This window comes from Lepidochelys kempii, chromosome 27, assembly GCF_965140265.1.
Source record: "Lepidochelys kempii isolate rLepKem1 chromosome 27, rLepKem1.hap2, whole genome shotgun sequence".
NCBI classification, from domain to species: Eukaryota; Metazoa; Chordata; order Testudines; family Cheloniidae; genus Lepidochelys; species Lepidochelys kempii.
The window spans coordinates 9,585,471-9,608,813 of record NC_133282.1 but is presented as its reverse complement, the minus strand read 5'-3'; the positions used below and the strand labels follow the sequence as shown (position 1 = coordinate 9,608,813).

General features: G+C 51.2%; 1 protein-coding gene across 1 annotated transcript in view; it reads right to left on the bottom strand.

Moving 5' to 3' along the window:
* MRC2 (mannose receptor C-type 2) overlaps positions 1–23,343 on the bottom strand; it is a 93,047-nt gene that overhangs the window by 35,981 nt on the left and 33,723 nt on the right. Inside the window, exons 2-9 of the mRNA XM_073326006.1 lie at positions 20,413–20,820; positions 18,776–18,949; positions 17,624–17,788; positions 15,591–15,704; positions 13,906–14,049; positions 9,089–9,277; positions 6,863–7,017; positions 5,787–5,897 (exon numbers count right to left, since the gene is read on the bottom strand). Of these exons, the coding sequence (XP_073182107.1) occupies positions 5,787–5,897; positions 6,863–7,017; positions 9,089–9,277; positions 13,906–14,049; positions 15,591–15,704; positions 17,624–17,788; positions 18,776–18,949; positions 20,413–20,820 (1,460 nt within the window). The remainder of the gene's footprint in view (positions 1–5,786; positions 5,898–6,862; positions 7,018–9,088; positions 9,278–13,905; positions 14,050–15,590; positions 15,705–17,623; positions 17,789–18,775; positions 18,950–20,412; positions 20,821–23,343) is intronic.

The following is a 23,343-nucleotide window of genomic DNA, read 5'->3' as shown; positions in this document are numbered from 1 at the left end:
AGTAACAAGGAGTAATGGTCTCAAGTTGCAGTGGGGGAGATTTAGGTTGGATATTAGGAAAAACTTTTTCACTAAGAGGGTGGTGAAACACTGGAATGCGTTACCTAGGGAGGTGGTGGAATCTCCTTCCTTAGAAGTTTTTAAGGTCAGGCTTGACAAAGCCCTGGCTGGGATGATTTAATTGGGGATTGGTCCTGCTTTGACCTCCTGAGATCACTTCCAACCCTGATATTCTATTCTATGATTCTTTACCGCCTCTTGAATCCAACAATTGAAACAACTGTAGAAAAATCTACAATTACTTTCTATCATTTAGGCTACTTACTTTTTGCAGTTCACCAAGCTTGGAACAGATCATTGAACTTTAGGAAACATCCTACCAGCCCTTTCTTATCTTAATCCCCTGTTAATCACTCTGTTTATAAACAAAATTCTGACTCCCTGCTTCAGGGGCACAGACTGGGAGCAGGCTCCTGTCTCCTCTGGGAAAACTCCTCACATTGCACACACAGGTTGCCTGTCTGAGGCTTGAAGTTCAGGGGCAACGCCATCCCATGCCCCCTCCTCCCCAATTCCGCCTATGCCCGCCACATCCAGAGAAGGCCGCCCCTGGCCCTCAGCTCTGCCAGAGCACGGGATGCTTCATGAGGTGAATCAACAGACTGATGGAGGGAACGAGTGGAATTTGATGGCTGGATCCCCAGAGACCTGCCGGCTGGGCATGATTTCAGCTGGCTTCCAAGTTACTCACACGCAGCCTTCGCTCACTGTGAGCTCCCATTTGGTATTTCTCTGGTAACCAGCTGTGCTTTTGTCCTCTGAGTCAGGCTGTAGCAGCGCTGGCTTTAAGTACCCAGACAGCAACCAAACACGGAAAGGCGCTCTTCCTTCCCTCGCTGTGGGCAGCGAGTGTGCATGGCAGTGTGTGTGTGTGTGTGTGTGTGTGTGTGTGTGTGTGAAACAGATTTCATAGCTCAGGCTGGAAGGAGGTTACAGAGAGGTACAAGGTAGCAGGCCAGTTATCAGCAGGACATTGATTTCCTTATAGCAGATGACAAAGAACTGGAGGGGCGGGAGGAAGGGAATGGATTTTTCTTCATTATAATCTGCAGTCTCAGGATCTCATTTAATTTCCTGGCAGTTTCATCCCTTAGCAGTCGAGGGACAGCGTGATGGCTGCAAACAGAGGCGTGCTGTACCTCTGCTGATCTCAGAGCGAGGCACCTGTAGGCTGGCTGGGCTGTGACGGGAAAGCTCCATGGTATTACAAGGACTGGCATGGGGATGCACTACGCGGCGTTCGCTGAGTCAGGGCTGAACCCAATGCTTCAGTTTGGCACTAAGGGACCCTGCCCTCAGGGACACCTTTTTTCAGATCAGCTGTAAAACGGAGGTCCTGAGCACAGCTGGTCACTGAAGATCAAATGGCACTTTTCCCCCATAAGGAAGGGATATTAACACTGGTGTTCTCCCCAACCTAGATAATGACATTCTTCTTTGCCAGTTTACCTGGAGGCTGGATTCTTCGCCACTTCTTCTCCTAAGCGGCTGTGTATCATTACTGTGAGATGTTAAAACGGCTGATGAGATCCACCTTAGAGGTGGCTGCAGTCGGGGGTGGGAGAAGAGATCCCCAGAGAAATGTGGTTTGGGTTCCTTTAGGATGAAGGATACTACAGTAATTTCAGATCACCAGAGCCTTACTGGTAATTTGCATAAGGTTTATCTTCTGGGGATTTTCAAGACTTGGGTGAAACTCATGAACCACCACCTCCTGTGACCCACCCTAGCCTCTTCCACCCAAGCATGGCGAAGAACCTTACAAACAGTAATGGAAGGAGCTTCACAGCCTTCGTGGGTATCAGGTGAGTACTGTCCTCATTTTACAGATGGAGAAACTGAGGCAGGGAGTAACTTGGCCATGGCTACACAGCGCGGCCGCAGCAGAGCCAGGAACAGAGCCCAGGGAGACCTTGTGTCTTAAACACAAGCACTGACAAAGAGAGCAGGCAGAGGAAGCTTCTCTGTGGTGCAGGGCAGCATCGGGGTCCCCTGTGGGGACAATGGGTTCTTAGATGGAAAGTCACTCAAGGTAGGCCCTTATGCAAAGAGCCCAGAACACAAAACCAAGAGAGATCAGGTTGGAGTCCCTGCATCAGGCAACAGACAGCAGCACCCCAGTAACAGGGTGAGGAAGCATAGACAAAACAAGGGGTCTGGAAAAAGAAACGTTCAACCTCAGCACGATCCCTTCAGTGCAGGCAGCTCACCTCCGGCCCCTACCCTGAGCTGCCCTGCTCGGTCTGTGGGCAGCGAGGGCTCCCTGCAGCACCACCGGCCAGAGAGCCACCCCTGCAGCACGAGGGACCTGCCGGCCACAGGCAAAATGACCCCACTGCTGAGATGCTTCAGTTTCTGATTCCAGCTGGGTGGACAGCACCAGCACTGCAATGCAATTCCCCCCCCTCCTCCCAACACACACACGCACCACACCCCTTCTGTCTGCTTGCAAGCCAGCAGCCTGACTTGCCAAAGCCTCCAGGGAGGGATGCTCCTCATCTGCTGCCTCCCTAATCCTGCCAGGATCTCAGTGCATCAAGAGGCCAGCTCCTTCCCAAAGGGCAGGCAGCCCAGCTGAGCCATGCTGGAGGGATTAGTGTGTCACTCCTGAGGTCTGGCAGACTCTGGGAGTTCCTGCACTGCCTGCCAAGGCGAGTGGGATGGAGGGGAAAGTGGCGGGAAGAGAGGAGAGCAACCGGAAAGACAGAGGGGAGGCAGCTGCAGCGTAAAGAAGGCCCGAGGCGGCTAATTGCTCTAGAACAAACGCTGCCCTGGCAACTGCTTTTAATCCTCCGTGCAGGGTTTAACTGCTTTTAATCCTCCGTGTCGGTTTCATCAGCCCATTTGCACCCCCTCCCCCTAAGATGCAGCAGCCTCAGCGCACACGGATCAAACATGATTATGGACAAGCAGGATGGAGCCAAAACCTGCAGATGTCATTACCAGATTATGGCTCGTCAAGCCATCCTGAGAAAGGGAACCGCGTACTGCAGCCTCGATTGCCCCCAGCAGCTGCAGGGCTCAGAGCTCGGGCAATGCCACAACTGGAGGGGCTGCTCTGAAAGCCAGCTTTGACCAGTGCTGTAGCATCTTTCCATGCCAGCCAACCAGCTGATCAGGAAGCATGGAACTCAGAGCCCTCACAGGCCACATCTGGTCCACCCCCCTGGCCAGCGCAGGGTTGTTCCCTGCATCTATCTCAAGAGCTCTGTACAATTCAGTGTTAAACATCTCCAGTAGCTTCCACTGCTTCAACAGAGGGCTCAGGACAGCTTGTTAGTCCACCAGGCAGAAGATGCTGGGTGTGATGTTGTCAAGTCCCATACTCTAGCAGGAGCAAATGTCTGCATTGCACGACCCCTTCAAAGCCATATACCAGGACTGGAACGGGAGAGCTCTCATGGGCCAGCGTGAGTCAAGCCCTGTGTGACCAGCTTCTGTCCTTACTGCAAACACTGAACAAATGAGGATTTACACCCATTTACAAACCCTTAAAGGGCCTAGAACTGGATGAGCGGAAGCTAGTGGAAATGCTAAGGGATCTGGTGGATGGCCACAGCCAGCTGGTACAGAGACCCAAGTCAATGAGGTCGGGTCGCAGAACAGCCTGAGTGCTGAAAGAGAGAGGAGGGGTGCAATATAATTATACCTCGCTCTTATAGAGCACTTTTCACCTGTAGATCTCAAAGCCCTTTATAAAGGAGGTCAATAACATTATCCTTATATTACAGGTGGGGAAACTGAGGCATGCCCAAAGTCACCCAGCAGGCCAGTGGCAGAGCCAGGAATAGACCCCTAGACCCCAAAACCCAGACCAATGCGCTATCCACTACGCAAAACTGCCACCCCATAGGGGCAACGGTGGAGAGGAAAGAAGTACAATGCCCTGGGACAAATGGAGGCACCTTCCAGTTGCCCTGAGTAGCTGCTTTTTCCTGGCTTTCAGATCCTCTTGGGGCTGCCAAGCTGGGCAAGATGCCTCAGTGGAGGAACAGACTTTCTGTGAATGGAGCAGACCAATTTCAGGATGAGGGCAGGGATGCATGTCTTACTGCAACTGGTTTGCCAGTCCCTTTATTTGACAGGGCTAATCAAAGCCTGCCTATGGCCCACACGCCCTAAAATACCAGGGGGGCGCAGCCTCACATTAACCACACTAACAGGGAACAGATGGAAGATGGGATTTATCCAGCTGGACTCAAACCTGCTTCCCCCCTGCTCACGTTAGCTGCTCTCGTGGATGGGAGCAGAGGGTGCTCAGTCTTTCGCAGGAGGCACGGGGCTCCTCCCTATCCAGGATATATTCATGTCACCTTGTACCACCTGGTATTTCGCAGCTCCACCTCCCCCCTGGTAAGACTGACAGCAAACAGCCCCACTAGCCCCCTCTGTGGCAGACATCAACAGCACTGCTGTGTCCCATCAGACCCGGGCCAGCATGCAGCTGGACTGGAGACGCATCTCGGCATTGCACAGCTGGCCTGATGCAAGGGCGGATGCACGTCTGGACACTACGACAGCGAGTACAGCTGGACAGAGAGGGAGAGCACACAGCTGTCATGAGACATCTCCCCACAGGCCTTCAGCACGCTATCCCCGGATCTAGGAGCTTGGAGGAGGGAAAGGTGGGGTTTTCTTTAATTCTTCACTCCTCCTTCTTCAGCTTTAACCTTCTCCTTCAAAGCCCCCTTTTGTAAATCCCATACTTGGCCCCACCCACCAGCCAGGTGACAGTCCCTGGGGCTGGATCTATCAGAGACAAGTCAGGGTTACAGCTCTCCCACACCCCTCCCCTGCCGTCAGACAGGAAGTCAAGCTGTCTGCAGCAAGGCTCCGTGCAAAGCTGAGCCCCACCAGCGGCTGGGCTAAAAGAGCTCAGAAGGCAGCTTGCAGCTGCGCACACCTCACTAGCGAAGTCTGCCTAGAAGTTGCACCTTCAGGCGCTGAGGCAAGCTGCTCGCTCTGGAGGGCTCATGGGCAATGAGCCGAGATGCCATGGCCCCACTGCTGTGCCTACAGATCCTGCAGTGCAGCAGTGGGACGCCTAGGAAGGAAGCTTTGTCTCACCTTGATGACCAAGGGGTTTAGATTTTGTGTCCCAAAGTCATGGGGGTCGAAGGGAGAGGCCCAGTGTTTCACTGACCTTCACCGCCCCATTTGGGTTTCCTAAGTCCCTCCCTGGTCATAAGAAATGGAGACACCATCCCTCCAAAGCATGTACACATCACCATTGGCAAAGGACTGCTCAAATACGCCCCCACAGCCTGGGCCCAAGGGTCCTTTGGGATGACATGGGCAAGCAGGGTGCCTGCTCCATTCTAAGACTACCTGACCTGAAGCAAGCAACAGCTCCTTGGCTTGGTACTTCAAGTACCAAATGGGATTCCTTCCTCTGGCAGCACCGCCCCCCGCTCCCCAGCCAGGGCCAGCATTAGCGGGGCAGCAACAGGGCAGCTGCCTGGGGCTCCACACCATAGGGGTCCCATGAAGCGAATTTACATCCTCTCTACAGAGTCACTGTGAATAAATGTCATGCAACTGTTACAGTAATTCAGTCTCTAAAAGTGGAAATAAGCAACACTGTGGGACTTGGGGGGGAGGAGGCGATGCTAGGGGACTCAGGCTTCAGCCCTGGTCAGTGGGGCTTGGGCTGGTAGAGGCCTACTCCTTAATTTCTGCCTGGACCTCAGTGAAGCTAACGGCAGCCCGGCCCCCAGCCCCCTCACCTTCCTGCAGCCGTGGTCCTCCTCCTCCTCTCCCCGCTGGCTCACCCGGCCGGGCTTCTTACAGATGGAGGGCAGCGTCTGGTTACACGGGCTGTCATTCCACCTCCCCTCCTGGAGAGGATGGCACAGAGCAGGTCAGGCAAAGGGTCGATCACAGCAAATGCAGCTCTCAAAGGAGCAAAGATGGGATATTTTCAGTGGCAAGCTTGGGTAAGTCCCACCGACCCTGTGCTTCCTTCCTACGCTGCTCTACATTACACCTTCATTGTGGATCCCCTCTTCCTTTTATCTGCCCCTGTTACAGGGTCTAATCTTGCAGAGAACCTCTGGTTGGTTCAAATCCAGCTTAGGAGGGCAGTGTGATAGGAGTTTGGTGGCACTTGGTCCGGTTCTCAGTGGATCACTGACCACGCATTACAACCACCACCGGAAACAGCCCCCTTGTCAGCAGCCTCTGCAGGAGAAGGCAAGGAATGGGTCGGTCACAGAGACCACCCTCGTGGTCAGGTTTAGGGGACACTGGAGACACACTGCTGTCTGAGCCACACCCTTACGATGGACACAAAGCGTGCCAGTCTCCGGGACTGTTGGCACAGTGCTCACACCCAGGGATGCCATCAATCTAGGCTTGGCAGGATTAGATTTTGATCAGTAAATGTCAGTAAACGCTGATTTCACCGCACACAAACCAACCAAAAACTATTTCCATCCATAATAACTGAAATTTACAGATAGGCAAAGTAAGAAAGAAGCTGCTTGGAAACTTACGAGGGTTTGATGTAAGGATATTTACAATGTATATTTTGACATGCGAGGTTGAAAATTTGTGTTTTGATGGTTACAAAGCTTAACTTTTTGAATTTCAACATCTACGGTCATTAAATAATTATTGTCTGACCCCCAAGTAATTTCCCACAGCTGTAAAAATACTTAAAAATAAACATCTAGATCTGTTGAGATTTAAAATATGTATATATTGAATTCTGCCAAGCTCAAATTACTCCATTTCAGCCCTGCAAATTGGATAGGAAAGGTCCCACATCCCATCCCGCTCCTCCTTCGCAATCAGTCCTCACCGGTCCCCAGATGGTCACACAGTCCTCCAGGCTGTCTCGGAAGTTGTTGGGCTCAAAGGGGTGCCAGTAAGTGAACCGCACTGGCGTCCCATCTGACCACTCAAAATTCATCTGCAGCTTGAGGTCGTTCAGGCCAATCCAGAGCTCCTCAACATCTGCCAAGCAGAAAGGGGAAGAGCTGGTCAGAGTCCAGCTCGGGTGTCTGGGGTGAACCTCACCCTACGTAAGCACAGTAGCACTTTGGTACTAAGAGAAAACTATGCCCTCTCTGAGCATTCATGGGGCGAAATGAGCTTCTCGCACATTACAAGCCATGTTGGCTGTGAGCTGCCTGGGACAGGGACTAATTTCCTTGTTAGCTGTTTGTACAGGGTCTAGTGCCATGGGGCCCTGATCCTCAACTAAGGTTCTTAGGGGTTACAGATAAATAATAATGGTCAGAATTTCTGAGACATCCAAGGGAGTTAAGTGCCCAGTTTCCAGATCCCAAGTTCTTTTAGGCTCCTTTGAAAATCCAAGCCAATGATGATAATATTACATACAAGACAAATTCATTAAAAGAACATTGGGGTAGCGAAGTCAAACACTCAAAAGTTAGGCCATGCCAGAATTAAGGTTGTCCATACAATCTTAATTTTGGCCCCTTTGTGCGTACTCCCAAGTCTCCTCTGCTATTGTAACCCATGCCAGCTAGATTAAAGCTAACACCAGTATGCCTGCCTGCGCAGCAATCACACCCCTATTTGTGGGGTAGACATACCCTGCGTTACTTGGCTGCAACAGGACATTCTGACATGCCAAAGGTGATTCAAAACTCTGGATTAAACTCATCCTTAGAGTAGATCCATTGACCTGGGCTTGGAACATAGGACCCAGTTTGTACTCAACAAGAAGCGTACTTTCAAAAGCCCTGCCTTGGCTAATAGTGAATAAGTACTCTGCATGTCTATTCTTGTGGGGAAGGGTCTGAAAGTGCTTTACAAATGCGTCTCTGAGGTAGGTTATAGTATCACTGCACTCCATGAAAAGCAGCCACCTCTTGATGGAACGTGGTGGCTATTTAACAGTACACAGGAACATTATTACACAGCAAATTTAGGACAAGATGTGTACACTAAAACTATATCTAACAAACTGTTGGGGGAATCTTTCTCTATGCAGGTACCCAATTTGGAATCAGCCAGGGCCATCCTGATTCTTAAAAGAGTGCCAGGAGATCGTTAATAACCACTAGTGGTCCAGAGCCTCAGTTTTACATCTCGTGGAAACAATGCCATCACCAGAAGCACAGTGCTCGCCACCTTCCTCCTGGGGCGTTGGGTCAGCATTGACTCAAACAGAATGGGGCCATTCCTTTTTATTCCTTACTGAGATGAATGTATCAAATGCCAGCCATTGCCCTAGCAGATAAATGATACACTTCACACATGTTAAGTGCTTCTTGTGCGGTCTCTGATAGATTCACAAGACATCAGGGGATGATAGCACCTTCCGTCTACGGATCTCAACACCATTCACAGATTTGAATTAACTATCTTCACTATCCCAGAGTCAGAGAAGTATCCATAACCCCATTTCACAGACAGGAAAACTGAAGTGGTGGGAGGGATTTACCCATGGCCTCACAACGAGCCAGCACTGGAGCTGGGAATAGGGCCTAGTATGGACCAGATCACGATGCCGCTACTCATTCCAAGTAGTACCTTCCTCCAGTAGTAGCCTCACTGGGACCACTCATGGTGCAAGGTATATTGCAGAGAGGCAAGACTGTCCACTCAGCAAACTCAGTCACTGAGTAAGTCACTAGGGCACTCAGCAAACGCAGATTTAAATCCCTGCTCTGGCCATGGCCTCCCTGTGTGACCTTGGAGAAACCGTTTAGCCTCTCTGGACCTCAGTCCTCCATCTGTGCAATGGGATGAATAGCCCTCCCCTGCCTCACTGGGGTGTTGGGAGGACGAATGCATTAGAGAGTGTGAGGGGCTCAGCTGCTAGTCATGGGGGCTCTATAAGTACCTTTGGTAGATATCCCCCCTGAATACATACATGTAAAGGTCAATATGAACATGTATGTGCAGCACCGAACCATGTGCCTGTAGGTACCATGCCAGTGAAGATATGGGCTCCCCAAGCCACGCACATTCCAGAAGAGCCGATCCGCAGCTCTGACCCGGGTCCCTAGCGTGTCCCCAGGTGGCAAGCGCGCAGACCTGCTTTAACCCTTACCTTGCTTGATCTGCTTGGTGACAAACTCCAGTTCGGAGAGTGTGTGGATGCTCACCAGGTCCCCGCCGCCGCGCAAGCAGATCTTCTTCGCGTCTTGCCAGCTCTTCTTCTCGCCAACCAGCCGGTAGCAGCTGGACTGGAAGGGCTGCCAGGTAGGTTCACAATCAACCTTCACCTCTGACCAGGAGTCTGCAGGGACCCAGAGCAGACTGCTGAAGAGCCTTTCGCTAACTCCCCACACTGCCCCTTCTAAGCCCGTTCTCCTCCACGGTGCTGGTGGCATCCAGCCACGTGAGTGCAGGGCCTGTGTTAGGAGCAGCAGAGCCCCCAAGCAGCAGGAGGGTCTGGAAATACACCAGAGCTGAGTTACTGAGTGGTGTTCTCGTCCATCCTCCCCGTGGAAGAAAAAGGGCGGGGCAGAGACCGTCGAATCATGGAAGTCAACGAATGGCTATGCAGGTGGTGTCAGAGAGAAGGCTTGGATTCTTTGACCATGGGACGGTGTTCCAAGAAGGAGGAGTGCTGGGCAGAGGAGGGCTCCACCTAACGAACAGGGGGAAGAGCATCTTTGCAAGCAGGCTGGCTAACCTAGTGAGGAGGGCTTTAAACTAGGTTCACTGGGGGAAGGAGAACAAAGCCCTGAGGTAAGTGGGGAAGTGGGATACTGGAAGGAAGCACAAGCAGGAGCGCGCGAGTGGGGAGGGCTCTTGCCTCATACTGAGAAAGAGGAATAATTAGTGAGTTATCTCAAGTGCCTATACACAAATGAAAGAAACCTGGGAAACAAGCAGGGAGAACTGGAAGTCCTGGCACAGTCAAGGAATTATGACGTGACTGGAATAACAGAGACTTGGTGGGATAACTCACATGACTGGAGTACTGTCATGGATGGATATAAACTGTTCAGGAAGGACAGGCAGGGCAGAAAAGGTGGGGGAGTTGCATTGTATGAAAGGGAGCAGTATAACTGCTCAGAGCTCTGATATGAAACTACAGAAAAACCTGAGAGTCTCTGGATTAAGTTTGGAAGTGTGAGCAACAAGGGTGATGTCATGGTGGGAGTCTGCTATAGACCACCGGAGCAGGGGGACGAGGCTTTCTTCCAGCAACTCACGGAAGTTACTAGATCACAGGCCCTGGTTCTCATGGGAGACTTCAATCACCCTGATATCTGCTGCGACAGCAATACAGCAGTGCACAGAAAATCCAGGAAATTTTTGGAAAGCGCAGGGGATAATCTTGACCTGCTTCTCACAAACTGGGAAGAATTAGTAGGGGAAGGAAAAGTGGATGGGAATCTGGGAGGCAGTGACCATGAGATGGTCAAGTTCAGGATCCTGACACAGGGAAGAAAGGAGAGCAGCAAAATACGGACCCTGGACTTCAGAAAAGCAGACTTTGACTCCCTCAGGGAACTGATGGGCAGGATCCCCTGGGAGAACAACATGAGGGGGAAAGGAGTCCAGGAGAGCTGGCTGTATTTTAAAGAATCCTTATTGAGGTTATAGGGACAAACCATCCTGATGTGTAGAAAGAATAGTAAATATGGCAGGCAACCAGCTTGGCTTAACAGTGAAATCCTTGCTGATCTTGAACACAAAAAAGAAGCTTACAAGAAGTGGAAGATTGGACAAATGACCAGGGAAGAGTATAAAAATATTGCTTGGGGAAGTCAGGAAGGCCAAATCACACCTGGAGGTGCAGCTAGCAAGAGATGTTAAGAGTAAGAAGAAGGGTTTCTTCAGGTATGTTAGCAACAAGAAGAAAGTCAAGGAAAATGTGGGCCCCTTCCTGAATGAGGGAGGCAACCTAGTGACAGAGGATATGGAAAAAGCTAATGTACTCAATGCTTTTTTTGCCTCTGTCTTCACGAACAAGGTCAGCTCCCAGACTACTGCACTGGGCAGCACAGCATGGGGAGGAGGTGACCAGCCCTCTGTGGAGCAATGGTCTCAAGTTGGAGTGGGGGAGGTTTAGGTTGGATATTAGGAAAAACTTTTTTCACTAGGAGGGTGGTGAAACACTGGAATGCGTTACCTAGGGAGGTGGTGGAATCTCCTTCCTTAGCAGTTTTTAAGGTCAGGCTTGACAAAGCCCTGGCTGGGATGATTTAGTTGGGCATTGGTCCTGCTCTGAGCAGGGGGTTGGACTAGATGACCTCCTGAGGTCCCTTCCAACCCTGATATTCTATGATTCTATGAGCCCTGTGGTTCCACTGTTGAGGGACAGGAAGGGGAATTGCACGGATCACTATTCCCCCAGCGACAGCCAGATTCCATCTCCAACTAGCACGCTCTCAGCAATTCCCTCTTCCCCACTCTGCGGGCCCCACTGCCAATCTCCCCATCGGAGTGCTCCATGAATTCCCCCGGGGCTGCCCCACCCCCAACTGGCATCTTTACACCAGCTCCTGGATCAACTGACTTCACAACATTTTCATGGGATCTTCCTGTAGTTTGAGAAGAGTGCTGACGTTCTACCTTCTTAGACCCCATTTTCCTACCCCCACCACGGGTGTGCAAATCAGTCAGTCCAGCTCACAGCCTGCAGGACAGTAGCGACTGAAAGCTACAGCCACGTGGCAGCTTTTTGCTGGACTATACGTAGGGCCCTATCAAATTCACAGTCCATTTTGGTAAATGTCATGGTCATAGCATTTACAGAAAAATCTGGAATTTTATGGTTTGAGATATTTAAATCTTTAATTTCACAGTGTTGTAAACATGGGGGTCCTGACGCAAAAAAGGGTCGGGGGTGGGGGAGAGTCGCAAGGCTATTGTAGGGAGCATCGTGGTGTTGCCACCCTTACTTCTGCACTGCCCTCAGAGCTGGGCGGCCGGACTGGGGCAGCTGCTGGGCAGGAACCCAGCTCTGAAGGCAGTGCAGACGTAAGGGTGGCAATACCGTGGCCCCCCTACAATAGCCAGATTTCAAGGGGGAGACCAGATTTCATGGTCCATGATGCATTTTTCACGGCCATGAATTTGGTAGGGCTCTACGTATATGCAATGCGCACGGTGGGCCACAATCAAGTTCTCAGGGGATGGATGTCCACATGGTGGTGGTGGCAGTGCATGCAATCAGCCTTGTCACATAACTTCGGTTGCTCTGTGTTTGTACAGCACCTAGCGCACTGAGGTCCTTGTCCAGGACTGGGACTCCTAGGGGCTATCACAATTCAAACAGAATTATTAAAATAGCAATAAAACAGCAGCAACATGCTGACAGCCCCATCAGAAACAGTCAGAGAAAGGCCACGCTAGTAAGAAAAAAAAAATCTCTTGTGAAAACAGAGATTTACTGAAGGGGAAAAAAAACAACTACCCACCAGATGAATAAAACATAGAAAATTGAGCGTGAAGAGAAGAGCCAGACACAGCATGGTGCATTGTCTGGTTTATTATTTCTGACACAGCACTACCAGCTAGAAGGTTGTCAGTCAGACACTGGCATTAGATAAATATTTCATGTTTGTTACAAAGCAGCCTTAGTGCGAGCTGTAGGAAAGCAGTGACAGATTCAAGCAGCTAGCTTGGCACACATCTCGGCACGCCTGCTCAGGTGGCAGGTCAGCAGCCTGGAGAATGCTTTGTACTCATCGTAAGGTGGAGAAGTGCTGAGCAGCTGGGAGACCTGACCTACATGGGGCTGAGAACTGAGTCACTCAAGATAACCATCAGCTACAAAGCAGAGGAATTTGTTAAATGATTTAGAGTGCCAGACACCAAAGAAGCCTTCTGATTGGACAGCAGTAATGTCACACCCAGAGCGATAATGCCCCGTCCTCCCCCGGAACATGATTAAAGCTCCCATTTTGCTTCTTCTAATTTCCATTTCATAATTGCACCGAGTGTCTCTAGGCTGTACCGCTCTGGGGGGAGTCAGTTCTCTTCTTGTGTGGCTGAAAGGTAGGAGGCCAAACACACCTGGGATGTGTAATCACCACCTTGCAGACATAAGGCTGTGGAGATGAAAGGGGCCTGGAGGAAGGAGAGGAAATGAGTAGCGTTTCTATGGCGCGCATTAGCATTCTGGCAGCTTTCCCCACATACTGTACCCACAGTGAAACAAGCTGAACCTGTAAGGTGATCAGCACCCTCAAACTCCAGTCATTTAAATGGGAGCTATGGGGTTCAGCCCTTCTTAGTGTCAGGCCCTAAGGTCTTATGAAGGGATGGGGCGGATTCGCCACCGCTTTGCACCATGGGTCGTCACTGACACCTGCACAGAGCAATTCCAAATGGGGGCAAAACCATGCAATATTTTAATATATCCCAACTGGAAGGGCAGAGGCTGTGGGAGAGGTGGGAAATAATCAAAAGAAACCAGTTTGGCAACTTTGGAGAGCTGTCTGGTTTGCGTGATGGGCAAAGGTTCCCACTGGCTACTGGGGCAGTTCTTGTTCCTCTGCAGGAGGGGATTGCTCATCCCTCGTCGTAGGAAGAAAAACACAAGCCGCAGTGATAGATGCAATTCTGTACTTAGGGTTCTCAGTAAGCGACCCTGGGAAGGGAAATGTGGGCGAGAGACTGGACCCAACCAGAGGTACAAGGCAGTGCAGAATCAGGCCCCATCCAGGCCTAGGATCTTAGGGTCTCATACCCAGAGGTGCTGAGCACCCTCGCTTTCTTTTTTCCTTTTTTAAAGAACCAACCAACCAGTACAGACACCTGTGCAGAGTGCGCCCAGGGGGGTTGTTTTGTTATTAAAGAAAGAAACAGAAAAGCGGGGGGGGGGGGAAGAGAGAGAGAGAGAGAGATCTCTGGATACAAGTGTTGCCTTGGAGCACTGCAGCGCTGGCAGCCTCTCCAGCTCACCTGTTGTGAACGGATCGGAGGTGGCATTGGGTTTCTTCTTGCACACATAAGGCAGTGCGATGCTGCAGTCCCTGTTCTGCCAGCCCCCCGAGGACTCTGTCCGGATCACCCCACAGTTTTCTTCGCTGGGATTGTCAGGCTGGTCTACAAGCAGGAATTTGGGGGTGGGGGGCGAGAAGGGAGGAAGAACGGTAGGGAAAATACAAGCATTAAAGCCCATCCCCTGGATGAATACAGAGGAGTTCAAACAGAAACCATAGCAGAGAAGCATGGTCCATTCAGTGGACACTGCCAGATGCTTTAAAAAAAAAAAAAAAAAAAAGGAGTAAAACCCTATCATACTGCTTTTGGAGCAATGCTATATGGCAGGGGAAATTTCTTCCTGACCCCTAAACTGGTTATCAGCTTATGCCTTGAAGCATAAGAGCCTGGGGCCTTTAAAACCTCAGCTAGTGTCCCGGCAGGTGCTATTCTTATTCAGGTAAATATGTAACCCTAAAACTTACTAGGGTCTGATTTTCTGAAGTCAGTATTGAAAATCCAGCCCCCTACACTACCTCCCCCAATAACATCCTTCCACAGCAAATGCCACAGGTTAAATACAGGCAGAGAAAAGGAAGGAGTGACTTTAAGATGTTGCCTTTAAAATTAATTGCATGTCCCTGAGGGCTTGTCTCATGGAATGCGGTAAACAGGAGCAGACAGCTGGCCTCTATTATACAGGACCATTCATTATTTTATATTCCATGGCAATCATGATGGAGTTTAGGCTGAGAGTCTGTATTAGTAATTTAGGGGTAAAGATCATTACAGGGATGCTGGAATTATCCCCAAACTAAGCCTTGTGAGCCCAGGAAATTCAGAGTTAAAGTTATGTTTCAGAGAAATCCAAACAGGGTGAGATATGGAAATACAGTTAAGGCACCCATGCTGCCTTTACTCTGCCCTGCCATGCAATAACCATAGCATTACAATTCAAGCATTTTGGTATTTGTGGTCCCAGATTAGATTAAATTAATTTTTAAGATATTCATTTTCTAGAATCTTTTCCCCCCCTTTATGGCACTCGGGGGAAATCCTGAGCCCACTGCACTCGACGGCAAAACTCCCACTGAAGTCAATGGAGCCAGGATTTCACCCCAGGAATACTGCAGTGTGAATGTTCACCTCCAGCATCAGGTTTCATGTGGCATGGAGTTCCATGGAATCATGGATTCTCACCACAGCACATGGCCCAGACTTCTCTGGTGTCAAGTGGCACACAAATCCATGGCAGCTCCTGGCCCAGGCACGCAGCTCCCTGGCATCCAGCAGCCCTGAGACCTGGTCCCCTGCACGGCACCGATGTCTCCCATTTCCTCTCAGTCCCCACGCATCACGTAGAGCAGAGAGAAGTGAGGTAATTCCACATACGGCAAAGTGCTGCTGGCACATATGCGCCAGCGAATGAGCCTGCCTGTTAAATCCTGTAGCCGCCTGGCCCATCTCTCCTTCACCTTCTGGGGCAGGATGCTGGGATTTGCACAATAGCACAACAGAGGGTCTCTACACCCCTCCCTCCTCTGCCGTGCTGCCCATGGACAGCATCTACACCTGCCTTTGTCTCCCTCCTGCTTTGAGTTCGCCAGGACCCCACCCCACAGCAGAATCCTGCTCCCCATCTGCATCACCCTTTAAATACGTACCACTCTCCCAGTTGAGGTACTTCAGGGGCGAGTTGTCTGACCACTGCCAGCCCCCGTTCATATCCAGGTCATTGAGCCCAATCCAGAGGGTGGAGCTGTAGCCCGTCAGCAGCCCTGGGACAGAGAGAGGACGATGGTGTCAGACACCTCCTGTTCTGGGAAGGCCTCACAAATAAAGCAGCTCTAGACTAGCGGGCCCCCAGCATCAACTTCGACAAAGACGGCTCCTTCCAGGCCCGGGTCCCTGGCATACAAGCTGCCACTGCACCCGGGGCTGCTTGCCCCCCCCCCCCCCCGTCGGTGGGCAGAAGAGACGACAAAGACCAGAGGCACCAAAGAGACCGAGCTCCCCCACCAGCCTGACGACCGTGTGAGTGAAACCTGCCCTCCTGCTACTACCTAGGCTGCCGATCTAGAACCTCTCCCTAAAAACATCACTCGCGCTTCTTCCCTGCTCAGAGCGCTGACGACGCCAACGGCCTCTTCCACACAGCCACCCACACGCGTAGGCAATACAACAGCAATGGCCCACGCATTAGCTGCACGGCTGCAGCCTGCCACGGGCTGTGTGCGCATCGCCTCCCCCACACGGATTGCAGCAGGAGGGACACATGCACAGCTGCGGGCAGAAGCTGCTCAAAGGGTGTCAGTCACTCCGATAGGATAAAGGGGCATATCCCTAAATCCAGGCTGCCATCTTGCTGGGTCACACAGACCCTCCAGGGAACCTGCCTGGTCTCACCTTGATGTGGTTGGCTAAACACCCATGCACCTCTCGAGGCCTCCACACACCTCGTTAAGCGAACAGGCGTACCCACCTTGGCAGGTTCTCCAGTTGCACAAACTGCTCTCTGTCAAGTTCCAGGCTACAGACGTGTCCTGCCACACCCACAAGTCTCTAAAGGGTCCCCCTTGTAAGGACCCACCCACTCACTCTCGGAAGGGGGTTAATATTGAGGTTAGTGAGCATGGGCGACAGGTAGCATAGGCAGGGGAAGGTTGTGCCTCCCCCAACAGCCTGGTGTGGCCCTGCCCACATTCTGCCCCCACATCCCCTCCTGCCTGCTTCCAGCTCCCTTCCCGCTCTTCTGTGGCCAAGAGGCTGGGGCAGGCAGGCAGGCTGGGGCTGGTGCACACAAGGCCCAGGACTGGGGGGGCTGGGGCTAGGGCCGGGGCCATGCCCTGCCTCCCAAATGTCTGGTGCTGGGACCGTGCTGTCCACCTGGCATGCTTGGTGTGCATGGGGGGGCAGTGGCCACGGGGTGTGTGTGCGCGTGCTCTGGGCGCTGGTCGGGGAGGGAGAGCGGAAGGGGCGGGGCAGGACCTCAGGCAGAGGGGCAAGGGCTAGCCTCCCCCAACAGCGCGTTCACCCGCTGCCCATGTTAGTGCACTATGGAAGACTTCCGAGAAGAGCCCAGGGCAGCGCTAGCCAACAGCTCAATGGCAGGATTATATAGCACCTTCAATTCATGTTTCCCAAAGCATCCGAGTCCAGCGCACCACTCCCACCCCGTTCTTAGAGCAACCGTCGTGCTACGGCACATCCGCACGGCCAGCCCCTGCTCGGCCTGGGGGCACCACCCCACTCAGAGCAGTGAGAACCCAGAAAAACCTAGTCCAGCCCTGCAGACAACGAGCTGATTTGCCTTACAGTGTTTTGCAGCAAGCTGGAGGCTAACGAGCACAGCGACGCTATGGTGAGCGCACGAGGACGTGTTCCAGGAGAGGGTGCTGAAGCAGTTGTAGTGTCAAGAGGCCAGGGACATCACTGCTGAACGGCCCAGCAGCCAGCACAGAGGAGAGCCCTACAGCTGCCCCTGTCCAGACAACCCTGGCAGTTGCTGGGGATGCCCTCGCTGCGGCGGAAGCAGCCTCTCCCTGCAGCGAAGCTCGCCTCAAAGGAGCGCTGGAGGCCAAGTGCCGGCACTAACTGGTGCCTCCACATCCCCTGCCAAGGAGCCTGAACCAGGGCCCCCCCTTCCATTCACCCCTTCCTTCCCCGGGCCAGCCCCGGCAGGGCAGTGCAGACTCACCGTTGATGTAGGTCTGCTCGTGGATCTCCGTGATGCTCAGCAGATTGGCTCCCTGCTGCTCGCAGCTGCTCCACGCCTCCCGCCAGGACAGGGTGGACTGGAAGTTGAACTGGTAGCAGCTGTTGGTCAGGTGATCCTTGTCCCAGAAGGTCTCGCAGTCGTTGCCTGTGGGGATTGATGGGAAGCGAGGCAGGGAGAGCCAGGGGTTAACTCTGATGTGTGCGCAGAGCTCTCTGGAGAGCCAGCGGCAGGCGGGCACATGCCTCTAACGACCTGAAGTGCAGCTCCCATTAGGCTTCCTTCTCATTACAGAGGCTGCAATTTTCTTTCAGGGACACCACAATGGCAGGCCATGCCCACTGCAGACCCAAAGGACCGGGGTGGCCTCTGGCTCTGGCCAGGTGTGAGACCATGGCAAATGCATGCAGCATAGCAGGCAGACAACTGGCCATTACTCCCTTCTCCGACCCAGGGTTACACAACATGATTAACCGTGTCCCGCACTGGGCACCTTCCTCTGCCAAGCGTCCCTCTGACTGCCCTGGGACCAGTTGGGCTGAGGAAGGGTCGCAGAATCCAGCTGGGAATGAGCTAAACCAGGTGGTGCCTCACCAATCCGTACCCTGCCCAGCACAGTGTCTGGATCTCTCCACTCGTGCTGCTCTTGGAGGAGATGCTGAGAACTGTCGACAAAGGCCGAAGGGGCCAGGGGCTAACAGTGGGAGGGCTGAAGCTGTGAAAGCTCAGGAGAAAGGGCTGGGAATACACCAGAGTCTCAGAGCCCAACGGCAAAGCACCCTCCCGCCCTGAATTAAACGCCAGGCCACACTGCCGGAGGATAAGGGGTGTGGTGGTGTTGTTCCCTGCACCTTGGCTGTGGTAGAACCTCCTCTCCAGTAAGCACAGCCGAGCTCCTTCCCTTCATCGCCAGCACGGAGCCCCCATCTGATGCCAGGCTGGTATCCCCCACAGAGCTGCATCCCTCACCCCCTCACCAGTGCCAGGCTGGTATCCCTGACACAACCCTCCGCTCTGCAATGCCAGGCTGGCATCACCCAAAGAGCAACCCGCACTTGGTGCCAGGCCAGTTATTGATGATCATAGCCCCACCCCCTTGTTGCTAAGCTTCTGGACAGGCCAATTGCCACTCACTCTTAATGGGACAGAAGCCCCATCGTTCATCTTTGCCATAATCCTGCGTGGTGGCACACCACAGATGCCCATCCTCCCGGCCTGTGCTGGTGCAATCATGGAACCACTGGTTGTCGTACTTGAAGGGGATGGTGCAGGGCTTCCCATGGGAATTGCCTTGGATGGTGTAAATTTCTGCAGAGAGAAAGAGTGAGAAAATCCTCCCCGTAACTCGGCCTCCCTTCCTGGGGGACAGAGGGTTGCCGAGGAAAAATGCAATGCAGGGTACAGCACTGTACTCCGGCTCAGCCCCTTCTACCCACGGAAGTTCTACAGTATGGACTCTACCAGCCCTAGATTTATTATGCTCCAGCCTCGCCCCGCCACCACCCCAGCCCCAGAACTTCCTCCTTTGAGCTTTCGGAACCCTTGCGGCCCAAATCGCCACTGCTCTGTGCCTGGTGGAGTCACCACAGCAGTGCAAAGCTACTGCTGATTCACACCCACTCCACACTGGCATAAAGAATGACCCAAGATGAAGGGCAGTGGAGAATCGGGCCCTTAGACTGTGTCAACACCAGCACTTTTGTCGGTAAAACTTGTCAGTCAGGGGTGTGAAAAAACACACCCCTGACCAACATAAAGTACACCGGGAGACCTTCCAGCGGTGCAGCTGTGCCGCTGAAAGATCGCTAGTGTAGATATAGCCTTAGAAGCTGGAGTTTAATTAGGTTTTCACTGCAGGCTTTGATTTGTTTCCAAGGGTCTCAGCGGGACGGTGCTTTAAATAACATCGTCATCATCCTGTTTGCTGTTGCTTTGAGATCCTAGGAAGAAAAGATGGAAAGTTCTATGGACCATTCAGCTGCTTGTATTTCAACTCCCCTGCAGCCTTGGTACAGACTGTTCATTCGTATAGTGCACAGCTCCCTGGGAGACAATCATGTCTGTAAGTATAGACGTTTACTATATTTATGGGAGGAAAGAAAAATGATTTTAAAAACCCTTATTCGTCTTCCCCCTGGGGATTTCCCAGGCAGCCAGGCTCCTAGGCCCCTATCCTGTAATGGGACAGACCCTTGTGGAGTTGATTCAAGCCGACAGAATTGCGCAAGGGGTGTGCGCTAAGGGCCCAATCCAATTCCCATTTATGCTGGCTACAAGACAGACTCGATGCAGGATATACAGCACCTAGCACAATGGGGTCCTACTCCACAATTGGGGCTCCTAGGGGCTACCACAATACAAATACATAATCCCCATAATAAATCATAATCCTCCCTTTTGGCCCTAAAAATCTAGGAAGTCAATGAGAGTCTCTCCACTGACTTCAATGCGAAGTGGATCAGGCCCTAGCAGATATGGATGCAGGATCGGGGCTTGTGCTCTAAGCTGTTTGGGGCAAAGGCTGTTTTCCTTAACTTCGATTAACAAATAAATGATGATGATGATAAGGCTGAAGACCTAATTTCAAAGAGTAATAATGGGCACATGGCTGAATTCTTGCTGACTCTTCCATGCGCTTGTACAGCGCCAAGCACAACAGAACCCTGATCTCAGTAGGAACCTCTGGGCTCTACTATGATCATAGAACAATAGGGAAACAACCAGAGATCATGGGGACAATGTAGAACCACAGAGCCCTCCCTAGGCTTTACCAGAATAGGGGCTGGAGCACAAATCTTCATGGGTGGTATAGACACTCCACTGCCCACCGCGTGCCTGATCTCCTCTCTCGGCAGGTGCCAGGGAGAGGTTCCCTGCCTTGGCGTTCAGATACTGAGAGAGATGCTCCCCTAAGCTCCGGCAGCTCCACCTCATGTTGACGGACTCGCGGTCGCACTCGTAGGTGGCCAGTGACTGCACCGCCGCGGTGGAGTTGATACCCTGCCAGGAGACTCCGAGGCACTGCATGGTCCCGAGGTTGAAGAGTCGGTTCCGGGAGACCCATTTCCACTGCTGGGCTGGGGCGCTGACGTTGCAGGCTTTGGAGACCTTCACCAGGGTGTCCTTGGTCTCCAAGCAGCCCTGCAGCCTGCTGTTGTAGATTAGAAACACCTTGGAATCTGGAAGACAAAGAGAATAAAGACAGTGAGAAAGGATTAGGCCCTGATGTGAATGTGAGCAGCCTCTGCTGTGACACCAGCCTGGACAACAACAATTACCAGGTCCGATCAATTCCCCTGCTGCATTGTACAGCACCTAACACAGTAGGGCCCTGCTCTCAGCATGACCTCTGGGAGATACCGTAACACACACCATAACAACAGCTGGACTGTGGGTCTGCTCTGGTACGGAAGTTCCTGGAGTCATAACAGATCACACTGCTTTTCAGGACGCTCTCGGCTTGTGGTGACGGTTGTTTTTTCCTTAGCCTCTGCCTCCTAACAGGATAACGAGGAGTATTATTTTTCCACTGATTGGCATGGAAGGGTCTCCAAGTGCTTGAAAAACAATAATTAAGCTTCACAGGATGTCAGCAGGTGAGTTTTAGGTATTAGTAAAGATACAAAGATCCTGACAAAAAGGAATTTCTTCAACAGAGAAACTAAAGTGCTATTAAAACCTGAGCTTGCACTGATTGCTCTCAGTTCACTAACTGGCCCCAACAATTCAAGTGGCCTGTTAAAAGAATGTTAGGTTGCCTTCTAACAATGGATTTTAAACTTGCTCTCCACCACTGGAAGTACAGCCCAGGTCTATGGCTCAGCCAGAGGAGGTCTTCTTTAGCCAGTACGTTCAAAGCTGAAAAAATATAGCTATGCAGGGAAACACAATGGTGTTCATCACTTTTATGCACATCTGGGGCCTTGTTTAAAAAAAATATTGGAACACACACACAGTATTTTGGGGAAGGTCTCACACCACGTGACTCGCGAGTTGGACCTTCCTGATGGAAAACACTTTCAGAAAGCGGAGCAAACAACTCATGCTATGCGGTGTTAGTTTTTCTTCTCTTTTCCTCATTGTTTAGGTCATGTTTGAGCTTTGATCTCTTTATGCCTTGTTTGTGGGTCTATGTTGTACATTTTTCGCTACGCTTCAGTGATTTTCAAGGGGGCCGAAGGACGTAGGGACTCAATTCAATGGGAATGGAGTGCCTAATCCCTAAATGGTTTTGATCATTTGACCATTGGGGAAATACTGGAGGGACAGAGAAGTAAAGTGAGTTGCTCAAGACCACACACGCTACAAGTAAATCTCTACGGCAGTTACAGGGTGCGATCGCAGCTTGTGTAGACGTACACCAGAGCTAGCCTGGGTATCGCAGCAGTATGGGCTTGAGCGCAGACTACTGCCTGAGTAATTATCCAGGGTTCCTGGCAGATACGTACAGCCTAACAAAACTTCAAATACAGCCGCAATCACACCCCATATCAGACGTCCCTAAAGCCAGCGGCTGAGCTAGGAAGAGAACCAAGGAATACTGAACCTGCAGAAGCATCACTCTCTTAACCTAAGTGACACTTTCAGATAGTTGTGGCTTGAAACATGACAGGCCTTAGAACTCTCAGATCTAACCGAAACAAAAACTTTGTTTAGTCATCGCTAAGGCTACATTAGAATACAGCCTACCCACTCAAAACCTTGAAAGCAAGGAAATTAACTCCGGGACAAGCCTTCTGCATTCCCTGCCACTTTCCTATTGGCTACAACACCGTCAACAACACGACAACCCTCCACAAGGCTTTCACTTCCACCTCCAACAGATACTAGACAGCGCTATTTACTGCGTCTGCACTGAACTGTCACTCTACTGGCAACTTCAGATTCCTGTATATCCACAGGCCAGAGTGCCCTGGAAGGTGATCTGCCTAAAAAAATCTGCTTGCTGTGTGTTAGACTTCAGCTTTCCAGAACTGTGTGAAAATCAGTGAAAATGTGTGTTTCTCACCAGCTGATGTGTTATGGAACCACTGCTCATGCAGGTGCTCCCCCCGACCCCAGTTATAAAGGGGAAAGTGCCATGCTGATATTGTATTAATCTGCATGTGAGCAGCAACATGCGGTATAAGAGTGCAGAGTGGGGCATTTCAAATGTCTTGCAAAAGGGGCCGAAAAAACCCAAGACTTGCCAGTAAAAATTTCAAAAAGGGGTGATTTTGGAACTCTGTTCTGTTTTTATCAACTTATTTTTCATCATGAAAAAATAAATCCTACTCAAAGTTTACACTCTATGGTTAGGGTTTTCGGGAGAGGGTTTCTTATCATTTTTATAAGATTTTTACAATAATAATAAAATGTCTTTAAACTTCTATTAAACTGAAATTTCCACTCCAAATTAACTATGCTGTTGCAACCAGTGCTCCAGCATAATGAAGTTGCAAACAGCTCACAGAATTTAAATAACTTTGTTTTAAACTGACTTGCTGTTGCAAAATTTTTTTAAAATTGCTTCTGTTTTTGTAGGACTTAGATATAAATAATATTTTATGTTCCTCAAGCCGGCTCTGAAATAAATGTTATCTAACAGTCCAACTCCCAAGTAGAGGTAACACCATGAATGATATTAAAGTAAGGTCATGTCTACTGTGAAGGGGCAAGGCCAGATGGCCATAGAAAAGTAGTGGGAGATATAGATATAGCTC